Source organism: Cygnus atratus, chromosome Z, assembly GCF_013377495.2.
Source record: "Cygnus atratus isolate AKBS03 ecotype Queensland, Australia chromosome Z, CAtr_DNAZoo_HiC_assembly, whole genome shotgun sequence".
NCBI classification, from domain to species: Eukaryota; Metazoa; Chordata; class Aves; order Anseriformes; family Anatidae; genus Cygnus; species Cygnus atratus.
The window spans coordinates 53,960,038-53,972,747 of record NC_066396.1 but is presented as its reverse complement, the minus strand read 5'-3'; the positions used below and the strand labels follow the sequence as shown (position 1 = coordinate 53,972,747).

Genomic DNA, 12,710 nt, shown 5'->3' with positions numbered 1-12,710 from the left:
TTAGGACTGTACCATAAATATGTTAGAAACTTTGAGTGGAGTGAGCTGCACTGACCATGGTGATCCAGTGAAACTGAGGAAGTTACAGGCCACTGTTAATTGGCTGAACCCAGCTCTGACCAGCAGTGAAGACGGTGAGTGGAAAAAGCTACCTTGGGCCAAAACTTCATCCAAGCAGAGAAGTACACAACATCCCTGCTTCAGAACATATTTTAGGAGAAGGCTATCTATCCCCATGCACATGTACTCCTGTCTTCAGTCCTGTCTTTCAGTTTCAGAGGAGAAAGGGGACACTGTGATTATTTAACGAAGCAATCCAAAGAAGTTCAACCTTAAAACATATACGCCAAATCAGATTCCACTATTAGATAGGCAGGCTAGAAACAGCAAACAAAATCATTAGTAAGGAATAGGAGACACTGTGGAGGTAACCAAGAAATCCTACACTGCTTTAGCATTCTGCACCCCAGAAGCAACTTTTCCCCAACCCCTTGCATCTCTTCATTAGCAACCTTTCTGTCTGAGGCAAATCTCTCAGAAACATATTCTGTATTAACACCAGGGCGGATTGTTCAGGAATTAACCAAGTAAGCAAACAGAGATGTCAATAATCCACATACTGTTGCTAGGCAACAGGTAACCAGAAAAACATTGAGAATTATGAAAATGGTAAAAGTGTAGGACATGCACAAACTATTTTAAATATTCCTTAAGTGAACTGAAAAATAACAATTTATTAGAAGTACTTAATTCTCAAGCTTCTAATGGGTCACAGTGAATGGCATTCAATATCTAGTAGTCTCTTCTCCAGGTGAACAGCAAAACACAGCCCGGATACTCAAATTTTTGTTGTTACACAGTTCAAAAAATGTCATTATTAGTGGCCACGATGCCTTATTGTTAACATAGGTACCATGTATAAAAAACAAAGGCCTACTTTTGAGATTTGCTGAAATAGGACATGGAAAGCATGTAAGTGATCCTAACAAATGTGCTATCACCTACATATGGCTTATAAGCGTTTTATTTTCAAATTCTTAAACAAATTTCAAATTTCCCTATGTGCTCCTCTTCAGATACACCTGTAATAAATACATATTAAATCCTAATGGTTGCCAATGTGGACATTGGCAAAACTGATGCTCAGGATGGTCATCATTGTATAATCTTCTCAATTCGAACAAGGAAAATGTCGTTGTTAGGAGTGTGATGTAGTGCCCTGTCTAGACACCACACCTTCCCTTAAACACACCTCTAATGCTGCTGGTATCTTAGCCCACTAAACTACTTCTGTGCTCATGGCTCATAACTCTCTACCTTAGTGTGGGAAAATTGATCCAATGTTCAGTACAGCGGCAACCAACCTGATTTAACATTTAAAAATTCATAACAAGAAACACACGATCTTAGCAGAGGGAAATCCATCAGTTAATGATTACACTCAGGAAGGAAATACTGCCTTTAATAGAAATGCTGCTTATTAAAAGAAAACAAAAAAACACCCCTTACCTGGGATATTTGTACAGTTATATTATTTAATGATACATTCAACACACACATAAGAAACAAACAAAAAAAATCAAGATTAATGATTATAAGACCTTGTGAACAGCAACAAGAAAGCCTGCATATTGCAGGATGCTGTTAAAAAAAAAAAAAAGATTTTTTCAGTGCCCACAAGAAACTGATCTGTACTTACATTGAGATCTGTATTTTTAAATTCAAATTGCATTTATATATATGTAATTATTTTAATCAAACCAAAACCATTGAAGTATCGCCTTTTTTCAAGTTTCAATAAGTAAACCAACACTAGGCTTGGTTTTGCCTAAGCTTACTGCCTTTACTAGTGTCTTCTTCCTTACAGTGGTTTGTTACATAGATGTGTCAAACAAAAGCTTTCCCAGCACAATAAACTGATTAAAATGGGCTGTCTCTTGTGTTTTCTCATTATATCTGTGCTAAAAAAAATAATAAATCACATTTGCAAACATATACAGATAAGTTGATATACCTTTACATAAGGTTACAAGTTACTACAAGATTCTGTTTTGGGGGGACTGCATTTAATGAACTTTTATTTCTTCATCTTCTAAAAAAAAAAAAGTCAGACATAAAAGTGAATGTGAAAAAGCCAGAGCTCAAGAATGCCTGAATATGAAACATAAAGTGTTCAACTCTTCTCCAAAGTATTTTTGTTTGAAACTCAAGAATGCTAATTTCAATCAAGCCTCCAAATTCATTTAAAAATTGGAAAAAAAGCAGTCTTTGATATCTAAGTTACATATTAAAAATACAACTTTGTATTTGGCATACAGTGAAATTCACTGTCATGTAACATTGTGACTCAGTTATTCAGGGATTGTCATAATGACAGCTATAGAATAAAAGTTACCTATGAAAAAAGTTTATTTCAATTCAACAGTTTTAAGTAAATGCAGTTTAACACAGGACAAGCCCTTCAGACCCTAAGTGATACCAGCTAAAATACACAAGGTTACCCTTCCAATTCTACCCAACAGTATTAAGCCACTGTTTTCTTTCTTCCATTCCAGTGACACACAGGGTGTCTCAGCGCAGAACTGTGTACTGCACACTTATTTTCAGTCTTGCACTTTCTGAGAGTGGTTCTGATCCATGGCTGTGAAGAACAAGCAGATCACGGCTGTGATGAACACATGCACTCCCTCATAGAGCAGCTTTGGCGAGAAGACGCTCCATATGAACAGGTGGTAACGCAGGCCTGTTACCAAAACGATGTAGATGGCAACTGGAATTGAACGCATTAGAGCGTAGCAGAAACAGCCATGGCCCACTGCTGCTGCATTCCTGTAACAAAAACAGAGGAGTTCCTTCTCAGGCAAACTTAGCAAACATCCTGGTTTACCCACTCATTAGTATTAGTTCACATCAGGAAAAATTCGCAGATGATGTCCACTTGGTGTTAGAAGACTGGTTACCGATGCAGTGATGCAGCTAAGAACACGCTTTTCCTTATCACCTCCTCTATCCTACAGAGTGTGTAAGTATGTTAAGTATTCGCATAGCAACTGCAACCTCAGTAAAGGCAGACACCCAGTAGTTCACCTCAGATGGAGAAGTTTCTGTGCTTTAATACATTTTTCTCTAATTGCTAAAGCCTCCTTTAAGCAGTTTCCAGACAGCTTCATCCCTTGTTGGCCTTCCAGTGCCCTTGCACAGAATCTGGATGGTGACAGGCAGAGAAGAAAGACTTCAGTACCCCTTCACAAAGAGCCTAGCCTGTACCTAGCATCTGATAATCTGATGGAGCCTGCTCCCCTTGTAAAAGGCACAGAACTTGTCAGAGCACACTACTGCTCAGAACTAGTAATGTATAAAAAGCAACATAAAAATTGAGCTATTATAAAACCTTGCAAAGCTAGCTTAACCACTCTCCAGAGAACACCATGTTCTTAGGCTTACATGAGCAAAACATCGTGTTCCTGTCACAGGAGCTTAGCTTAGCTGAGCCCACTGTATTACAAGAAATGTCCACCCCATACACAACCTACATGGTCCAAATCTGCCACACTAAGTATTTTTGTGGTTGACAGGAATCAGGTGAAAATGGAAGTGAAAGGGTTTTCTGCACTATGACTGTTCTCCCTTCTCTGAAGTGTCAGCACGTCAGCAAAGATACTGGGCTGATATATGTTCCCTTTCCCCAAACCACATCTGCAGAGACTAATTCACACCAAATTCAGATGCTTACCTGTTTGGACAAAAGGAAGGAACAAAGCTATTTCACTGTAATAATGTGCAGAACCTTTTCCTCTCCTCATCAAAATGTTTTACTTCATCAGTTCCCAAAAGAACACACTGGCAAAATGATTTACACTGAAATTCTCTTATGAGAATCTGTTCTGCTCCTCCTGGTTTTTAATTATGATCGTGTTCCAAATAATAAAAATTTAAGATGACTAGCACTTCTGTGAGATGTAAATTAGTCACTTATGACTAAGTAAGCTACAGAATACAGTGTTTTACATGAACCATTAAACTTCTTATTCTTTAAATCAAAATAATTAGGATACAGTCCTGTTTTCCAGTGAAAGCAAGAGCAAAATTCCCAAGGCTTTCAGTGGAAGGAAAGAACAGGTCACGAAAGCAGAGCTGAAAAATGAACTAAGAACAGCAGGTGTGAATGACCGAAAAACATACATTCAATTCACAGGTAACTATTTCCCTAGCTGCTTAGCCAGAGACAGTGACTTGGGAGTGAACTAGGCTCCTCCCTCCTTCCGTACCACTTAGCTTTCAGTGAGTTTGTGCAAATAACTAGCTTTATGTCTAATAAGCGATTTTGTTGATAAAGATTAAACAAGACGCAGTTCACTCAAGTCTTAGCTGTTTTCATGCTGCTATGAGTAAAAACAGTATTTGTAGTAGTTAGATAATAGAATTGAATAAGCAGAAGAAATGTGTTTTTGTGTTGTTTTTTTTTTTTTAAATGCGACAGGCAAACAGGCAATTTTTAAGCCATTTTTTAGAACAAATCATCTAGATGAAGATTATTGGTACCCTCAACACCAATAATAGGATTTTATAGCTCCATAAAAGGATTTTCAATTGAATCATAAAAGAGAGGAGTGTCCATGAAGTTATAAATCTAGGTCTTGCAAGAACCCTGCTTTTTAAATTTAATTTTCAGTTCATCTCTTTTTCCCAAGTTCATGCTCACGTAACAACACAGTTAGAGAAAGCTCCTAGCTGTAAATCAATTATATTCCTTTTTTTTTTTTAACGGCTAATTTTTAATTTAATTTAACAAGAAACTGGTTGTAAGACTATTTTGAATGGAATTCATGTGTGTTTACTTCTTTGGCTCAAAAATTGGGCAGACGTAATATTTCAGATACATTTTATACTGGAATAAGAGCACACAATAATCTTCATCATTAACATTTAAATTCTCTATTTCTGCATTATGCTTTCTAGCAAACAATCCCCATATCAGGAAGCAAATGGTACCATTCTTTCTCTAACCTGATAATAGTAAAAATAATGAACTGTTTTCTGTTTGTGTAATACATATTTACTTGCAAAAGATTTCAGCACTCACTTAGTCTCCGAACAAAATATAGTCACCTACCTGCAGAGGGAAATCTCGGACAGTTTCACAGTACAATGCAGCGGTGCAATTTAGAGAAGGCAACAGAAGCACCCTGTTTCCAAGTTAAATTGTTAGTGGGGCTCAACAGCAGGATAGTTAGGTATGTTTTGGAGCTGGTATAGCAGTTCACACGCCTGTTGTTGCAGAAACAGCACTGCAATGACTGAGCACAAGCAGTTAGCACTACTCTGCTACCCTGACGCTAAGGCAGCACCTTAGTTCTTCTAGCACAGCACCTTTCCGTGTGCTTCTGCTGGGAACCCAGTTTGCTGAGCATCTAAGCATAATGGCTTTGTACGCTTCTTCTCCTTGCTCTACACACACAGAAGGACCACGGTGTAGAGGGCTTAGCAAGGCCACAAGGAAAGCAGTTGCCAGGGCTCAGGCTGCTGCTGTTAACGTGACCAAGTTTGACCACCCAGTTGGTTCAGCTGGTTCCTCAGTTACTCCAAAAGAGCCACTAGGAGAGCAGGCCACACACCTACCCTTACCATTTATCAGCTGCATCAGCCACAAATTAATAATCATGTAATCCTTCAGCACTCCTTCAGTGAAAACAAAGGAAGATGACAGGGCACATCTAAAGCATCGACCTGCAACTACTCCATACTGAATTATCTCTGCAGAAGCTAATTCCTTTTCATGTTTAAAGGGGGAAAAGCAGAAACAGAGGGAGGTGAACTATATATATTACTCCAATGTTCTAACAGAACCAGCCCAACATTCAGACATCTGCATAATGGAGTTTAAAAGGAGTATATATATACATATATATATATATATATATATAAAGAAAAGTACCCAACCTCTAATACTGAGCTCATTTAGCAAGCTGACTTCTGGAGACTCCACTGAGAAATCCAGATGGAGTAAAGGTGATAACGTGTAACCAAACTTTATGCGAGATTTATGTTGAAGATTGCTAGATCCAGAAAAATAAATGCTTTCAGAGACTTCTACAGTGCATACTATCCGCCAACAAAACCCCTCTCTTTTAGTTGAATATTTAATACACGGGGAAAAAAATGGCCAAGGACTTGTACTATTAATGGCTTTTCTGTTTCTTTGGATGTCCTAAAAACCGATTGCCAATGTGCTGCCAAGAAAGCTTTCACCTCTCATTCCCTGTTTAATATCATACTCATGATATTAAAATGGGTTACACATCACAATACAAAGTTTGTAAAATAAAAAAATTACAGTGCCAAAAACATGAAAGAAAAAACACTCTTTTCTTGTAAAAGCATGTCTTCCATTTATACAGAATACCTGGCAGATGGCGGCACAAATTTTGTAGTTTTAAATCAAGCTAAAAAGCTCCACAGACAGCCCTACAAATGCTTCCACAAGAAATTCAGAAATGCACCACTTCACATAGTTCTCATCTTTGATCACAAAATTAAATAGATACCTTAGAAAAATGCACACATACAAGTGAGGAATACCACAGGGTTGTCATTTTGCTGGGACTGGGGAATATATTTCTGGAGGTTTTCAGTATGAAATCCACTAAATACTTTGAAAAGAAGTTATCCATCCTCTAGCATTTCTGTCCTTCCAGCTCCTGGTTTTCTAGCTGTGTTTCACTGCCTAGACTACATCTTATTGGGGACACTGAATTTACATACTTGAAGACAATTTTTACTGCCTTTTTTTTTTTTTGTATTAGTGGCACTTTTCTTTCTAGGCTTTCTTCCTATTTCCGTTTAAATATCTCCCTGTTTAGAGCTCTCTGAAAAATAGTTGGCACTTTGTTAATCTGTCTTCTACTTACTAATAAAAGGTTGCAGTCAGAAATAAACCCTGTCGCACTCCAAGTATCTATCTGCAACATCTGAAGAGTATCTGTAATCCAAAAGAAAATCCTCAGATCTAAGCAAATATCAATTAGTTCTGCAAGCAAGAACAAATTTGCTATGTCTCTCCCACCTGCCCTGTTCTCACCCAGAACGATTCTTACAGTGCTGTTTTAGATTACAGAATACAATCCTGCATTGTCATGGAAAAAAATATTGTATTTTTTGCATATCCAAAGGAACCAAGAGCCCTTTGGAAATTTACTTGATCAAACCTAGTATAGACTATCAATCTGAACAGGCTTTTTCAATTATTTCAGTATTAATTCTACAGAGTCACAACTTTTGACATCAAACCCTGTCAAACGAACAGGTATCAAAAAGAGCAGTTGCTAACAAGTTAAAAGGGGATATGAAGTCTATTCTGCAACCACAGAAGTGAAAGAACTTGGAGATGACCATCAGTTTTCCTGTCCATCCCCTCTCCCAGTAAGAAGCTACAACAACCCGAGCAAGGTCTAGCATCTGTGGTAGTAACTTCAGTGATTGTGGTATTTAGTATTTAGTACAGCATGGGTGAACTGCAGAATAGGGTTCAGCAGTTTCTCATAAGGGCTTAGCTGTGAAGGGCTATTAAGCCCTGAAACTTCAATTATCTTCATTTCAGCACCAAGAGCAGGAAAGCCCACTTTCGCTGCTGACATAATCAGTTGTTCTGGGAGCCTTCTGTCAGAGAGAGAAGTCTCAGTCACCCAAGCAGAGGTAACTCCTTTCACCAGCATCCACTCATCCCTAACCTGCTTAGAAAAAAACACTGTCTAAAAATGGGGTGTGTATCAATTAAGTTGCAGGTTCTTTTTTCCCTTCTTCAGTCAGGCTTGGCCCTAGAATAGAGCTACAGAGGAAATCCCTAAATAGGATACCCAACAAAGACTTACATGAGATCCAGTTAAGATCCAGTAGGAATCCAGTTATCCTGGCATTGCACCACATCTGAACAGCAACTCTGAATGGCTACTGTCGTTATTTAACTGTTAGGGGAAGAGACAAACTGTACCTTTAACAGAGGCTACAAAAGTCCTTCTAAAAACTTAGCAACCTAGCCAGACAGACGCCCGTAAGACCCAATTCATCGCCTGCATGTGCTCATTTTCCCAAATACCGATCCTGTGGCAATCAATTTGCAAAGGACTGGACTGCTTTCCAACTTCACTGGATCAGTCCCCACCTCCCCTTAGAGAAAAGAGAAAGCACTTTACTAGCTCAATTACCCTTATCTGTTTCAGGATTGCAGGCAAAGAGATACCTAAACTGCACTCTAGGCAACACTGCAATATAATCTCTAGATTTCTTCACCACAAAGAAGCCACTCCTTTCCAGTAGGTACTTTTGACTCTCTGATCCACCCTTCTCCACCTAAGCTACAATAGCTAATGATGAGTTCCATCCCTCCTTTAAAGACAGGATTCCCATGAAACCCTGAGTGCTCTGCTCAATATGTTTTTCCTCACGCACTACTTCTGTGCAAGAGCACAGTGGTATATACGTAGTGACTGTACAGCCTGCTGTCAGTGCCTCAAGCTTTCCCATCAGACTCCGCTAAAGCTAATCCTTAGCAAGTGCTACCCTGTTCAGCTCCGAGAAAACCAACAGTTTAATCAGTCTGCTCTTGTTGACACTGGTCCAGACTTTAAAGCAGTAAGGTATAGCCAAATCATTAAAATTCCTAACAAGCAAAACACAAATCGTAATTATTTCAAAGCCCAGCATTAGTCAATTTTCTGCAAGTATTCTCCCAAAACCCACTTAGCATTTCTGAAGACTTCCAGTAGAAAAAGGCCTGAAGCATTTTACATCAGCATCATACATGCAAGCAATAACAAGGAAACTTTTAGCTTGGTTTTCTGCTAAGGTGCACCTACAGGCTTTCCCGCCCCCCTTGTAAACAAACTGCTCTTCATCATCCCAGCTAAAGGTGTAACCAAGCATTCCAGCCAAAGATCGGTCCAGATAGGCAGGCTATGCAGAGACTTAAAAAAGGTTGTTACTATTTTATTTAGTTAAAATCAAACTGACCAGTTTAGAATATACTGGTCTAACAGGGCAAATGAACAGTGTCACACGAAATTTCTAGAGAGGGGAGGCACAAATTATTTAAGAAATACTTGCTCTTCAGCACTGAGGGCAGAGTCAGTTCTTTCTTGTATTTTTCCATTACAGTAGCTATTTTTAATCTTGTGACTTAACTAATATAACAGCTCTCTCTTCAAATTACTCCTGCAATCCCAATAACAACATACACGTTTGAGAAGAACTTGTGCACTTTAAGAAACGATGTGAGGAAAAGCAGATAGTAAAATCCTGAATAAAAGCAGAAGGACAGCATCCCACGTACAGTCCTATCCACAGCTGCCTGAACCAAGAAGACTGTTTGTGTTGACCACAGCACAGAAAAGGAATAAAAACTAATGGCAAAAAAGAAAATAAGCAAGTCAGAACTGAAATAATTCTGCTCAAATATAGACAAAAAATCTCCTCCTCTTTATAGTTCACGTTTCCTGCTGCCCAAAATCTGCAGACCAAACCAGACGAAAATATCACTTTAATCAGCTCTGCAAGACCGAAGATTGTGAAAGCGAACAGTGCTCAGCTGGTGTTATGCAGATGGGCACACCAATACCTCTTTACAGATTGTCAGTGTTCTCTGGAATTTGTGTTTTTAGTGAAAGGAAATTCAGCCCAGACCTCTAACCATCAGCCACCACAACAAAGGAGAAAACCTTCAACAACATGGAGTAGTGTGGACCTCTGAGGATGTGAATGTATCCACAAATGTGACCCATGGGCAGGAGCTGCAATTAGCCAACTTAGCTCACCACTGTCAATATGCATCATGAGGTGCTAAAGCTGCCCATTTCCAACTACATTCCGATGCCTACTGCACGATATTGATTAGACGTGTCTGAAAGCCTCCAAAACATTAATTATGTAGCCTGCTAAGTGTCAAACTGTCTGCAGCTAGCCAAATGGGCAATAATAGGCACAAGGATTTTCTAAGTTACAAATCAAACCATTTTCATTTACCATATTGCTTCAAGTACCACTTATAGCATGTATGACTAACTCATTATACATGATCTGGATAAGTAACTAGAACACTGGAGACAAAAAAGCATAAGCATTTCCAATACATTTCATTTTAACACTACTCACAAATGAGCAGTACACACACTTGTTCTCCCATGACTACAAAGAAGGTTTATCTGCTTTTGGTTTCATCTTGGGTATGCCATATTTAATTTTAATATCTCAATGTGAGAGCTGAAATCCATTTTCAACTTAGATTTCAAGGTTCTTCCTGAACATGAACTACTTAAAGAGAGATGTGTGAAACATTCTCTCCTTGTCTGCTTTTTGCTTTGTTATAAACATTGTTTCATTCGTCCAATACATCTGAGAATTAAGAACAAAATTTTAAAACCTGTTCTATTAGGAAAACAAATAATTCTTCAGAACAATCATCAGATCCAGTAACAACTTGAGATCATATTATGACAGAAACTCTTCTCAAGAAAAATGAGAGAAATATGGTAAGATGCTACATACAGTCCACTTAGAAATTCTTGGATCCTACTAGACTAACCATGCCTGAAAACACTAAGCCTTGTAAAGACTGTAATTTTAACAGTTTCTGAACTCAAATCCCAAAGTCTCAAAAAGTACTGTGACATTGTATAGCAGTTTTGCTCCTCATAACCTATGCACTGGACGAGCAAAGACAAGGAAAATGGATTACAGCAGGATATGTAAACCCACGCCATACTACCTCTGCAAAGGATGAGACAACTCAAATACCATGGAGCACAAAAGGAATAGTAAACAGAAATTCACATAGGCAAGAAATCAGCTGGCAGAGCACTTTGATATTTTTTTTTTTTTGGATCATATCAGCTACAAAGACAACAGACCAGAAGCAAACAGTGCCAACTATACTGACCTGTCATGTGTACATGCCAGCAAAACTGGTAAGGAAAGGAGACAAGAACTCAAAGTCTTGCTTCCATATGGTTTCATGTAAATAGCAAGCATAAATAGATCCTTATTTTCTTAAAGAACCTCACCAGACTACTTGAATACATGCAAAAAACTTGATAGTGTTTTCCATTAGGATGATTTCACCTTCCACAATAGTTAATGACAATAATCTGACAGATACACAGTTTAAGGCCTCCACCTGATTGTAAGCATAGGTTGAATTCTTGCAATGTGGTTTTAAAATTTCAGCAAAATTCCCAGAAATATACTTAAGGATTCAGGAAACCAGCATGACATGGCCATGTAAAAGTACAGGTTACACCTAGGAACATTTCTACAATAAAAATGTAAGCAAGAGTACTAATATGGTCCTTTATTTCCAGAAGCATCTTTCTGAATAAAGCTGTTCCTGCTTCAGCACTAATATAAACCACTGAGATCATTATCATGCAGCCCTTGCTAATTGTAGAGGAGAAATAAAGTTGGTATGATGTTTCAACCTGAATATTCTATTTCAGAGTTAAGAGGATGGTATTTCCAAAGTATTGAAGAGAAAGGGGAGATGATTCTTTGAGTGAAACATGCATACTGAATACTGCTACCAACTTTCTTCACAGTTGTGTCTTTGGTACAATGCGCAGTGGATTCCTCTTCGGAGGCTCATTGTTCCATGTGGAGCAATGTGATAAACTTGTGGGATTATGCAAGGATACCATTATTAAGTCCAAGTATCACATACTTTTTCCTTTGGCAAGTTTACAGGAGTGTTGGAGTTATGAATAACTTTCATTAAGTTGAATAATTAAAAACAATACTAAACATTAGCATAAAGGCTGTAGAGCTCCACACACTTTCCCTTGCAAGCAGAACGGATTACAGCAGGATCTGTACATCCATGCCCTACTATCTCTGCAAAGGATGAGACAACTCTAATACCATGGAGCACAGACGGAATAGCAAACAGAAATGGATTCACCTAGGCAAGAAATCAGGTAGCAGAGCACTTTGATTTTTGAGGAAGATGCCTTGTGTAGTGCCTACACTAGTTACAGAGCCTCCTACTCAATGGACTCATGCTGAGGAGAATGCAGAAAAAACAGCACAGGATTTCTCATGCCATAGCTTTGGTGACACTGCGAAGCTCACCTTGGAGTCCAACACAGAAAATATGAAGTAAACAGGACAGAGATGTTACTTTGAAGTCTGAGTATGTTCCGTGGCGAAGGAACCTGAAGAAACAGCTCTGAGGAAAATAAGAACATCACCTGACGGACAGAGAGGGAGAAAGAGAAATGGGGATAGGAAGAACAAGAGTGATAGCAGGGGAAAGAGGAGGGGGAGAGACAGCAAGAGAGGTGAGAGTGCAAGAGGGGAGGGGTGGAGACAGTGGAAGCAGGAGGAGCGAGAGGGCGAGAAAATGGGAGAGTGAGAGGGGGCCTGTGCTGCATATGGCAGTGAGACACAGGGAGTAGGCAGGACGAAGGAAGGGGAAGGGGGGAGAGAAGGAAGCAGAGACTGGGAGAGAGGGAAAGAGGGAGGAAGCGGGAGAGACACAGAGAGAAGCAGAGGCGCAGAGATGGAGCAAGGGACTGAAATGGAGGAAGGGAGAGGAAATGAGTGAGAGGTGCCAGGGCCAGGAGGGAATGCGAGGGAGAGCAGGGGATACCAAGGGAGGAAGAGCGGGGAGGAGTAGGATGAAGACAGGGAGGGAGGGCAAGAGACCTGGAGGGCTTCATGGTGGGTGT

The 12,710-nt window shown here is 39.3% G+C and overlaps 1 protein-coding gene across 4 annotated transcripts in view; it reads right to left on the bottom strand.

Moving 5' to 3' along the window:
* Window positions 1–1,515: 1,515 nt before the first annotated feature.
* Window positions 1,516–12,710, bottom strand: part of PIGG (phosphatidylinositol glycan anchor biosynthesis class G) — an 88,402-nt gene continuing 77,207 nt past the window's right edge. For all 4 annotated transcript variants that reach the window (XM_035564245.2, XM_050716526.1, XM_035564242.2 and 1 more), the window contains one exon: window positions 1,516–2,829. In XM_035564245.2, the coding sequence (XP_035420138.1) occupies window positions 2,604–2,829 (226 nt within the window). In that variant the 3' untranslated portion in view covers window positions 1,516–2,603. The remainder of the gene's footprint in view (window positions 2,830–12,710) is intronic.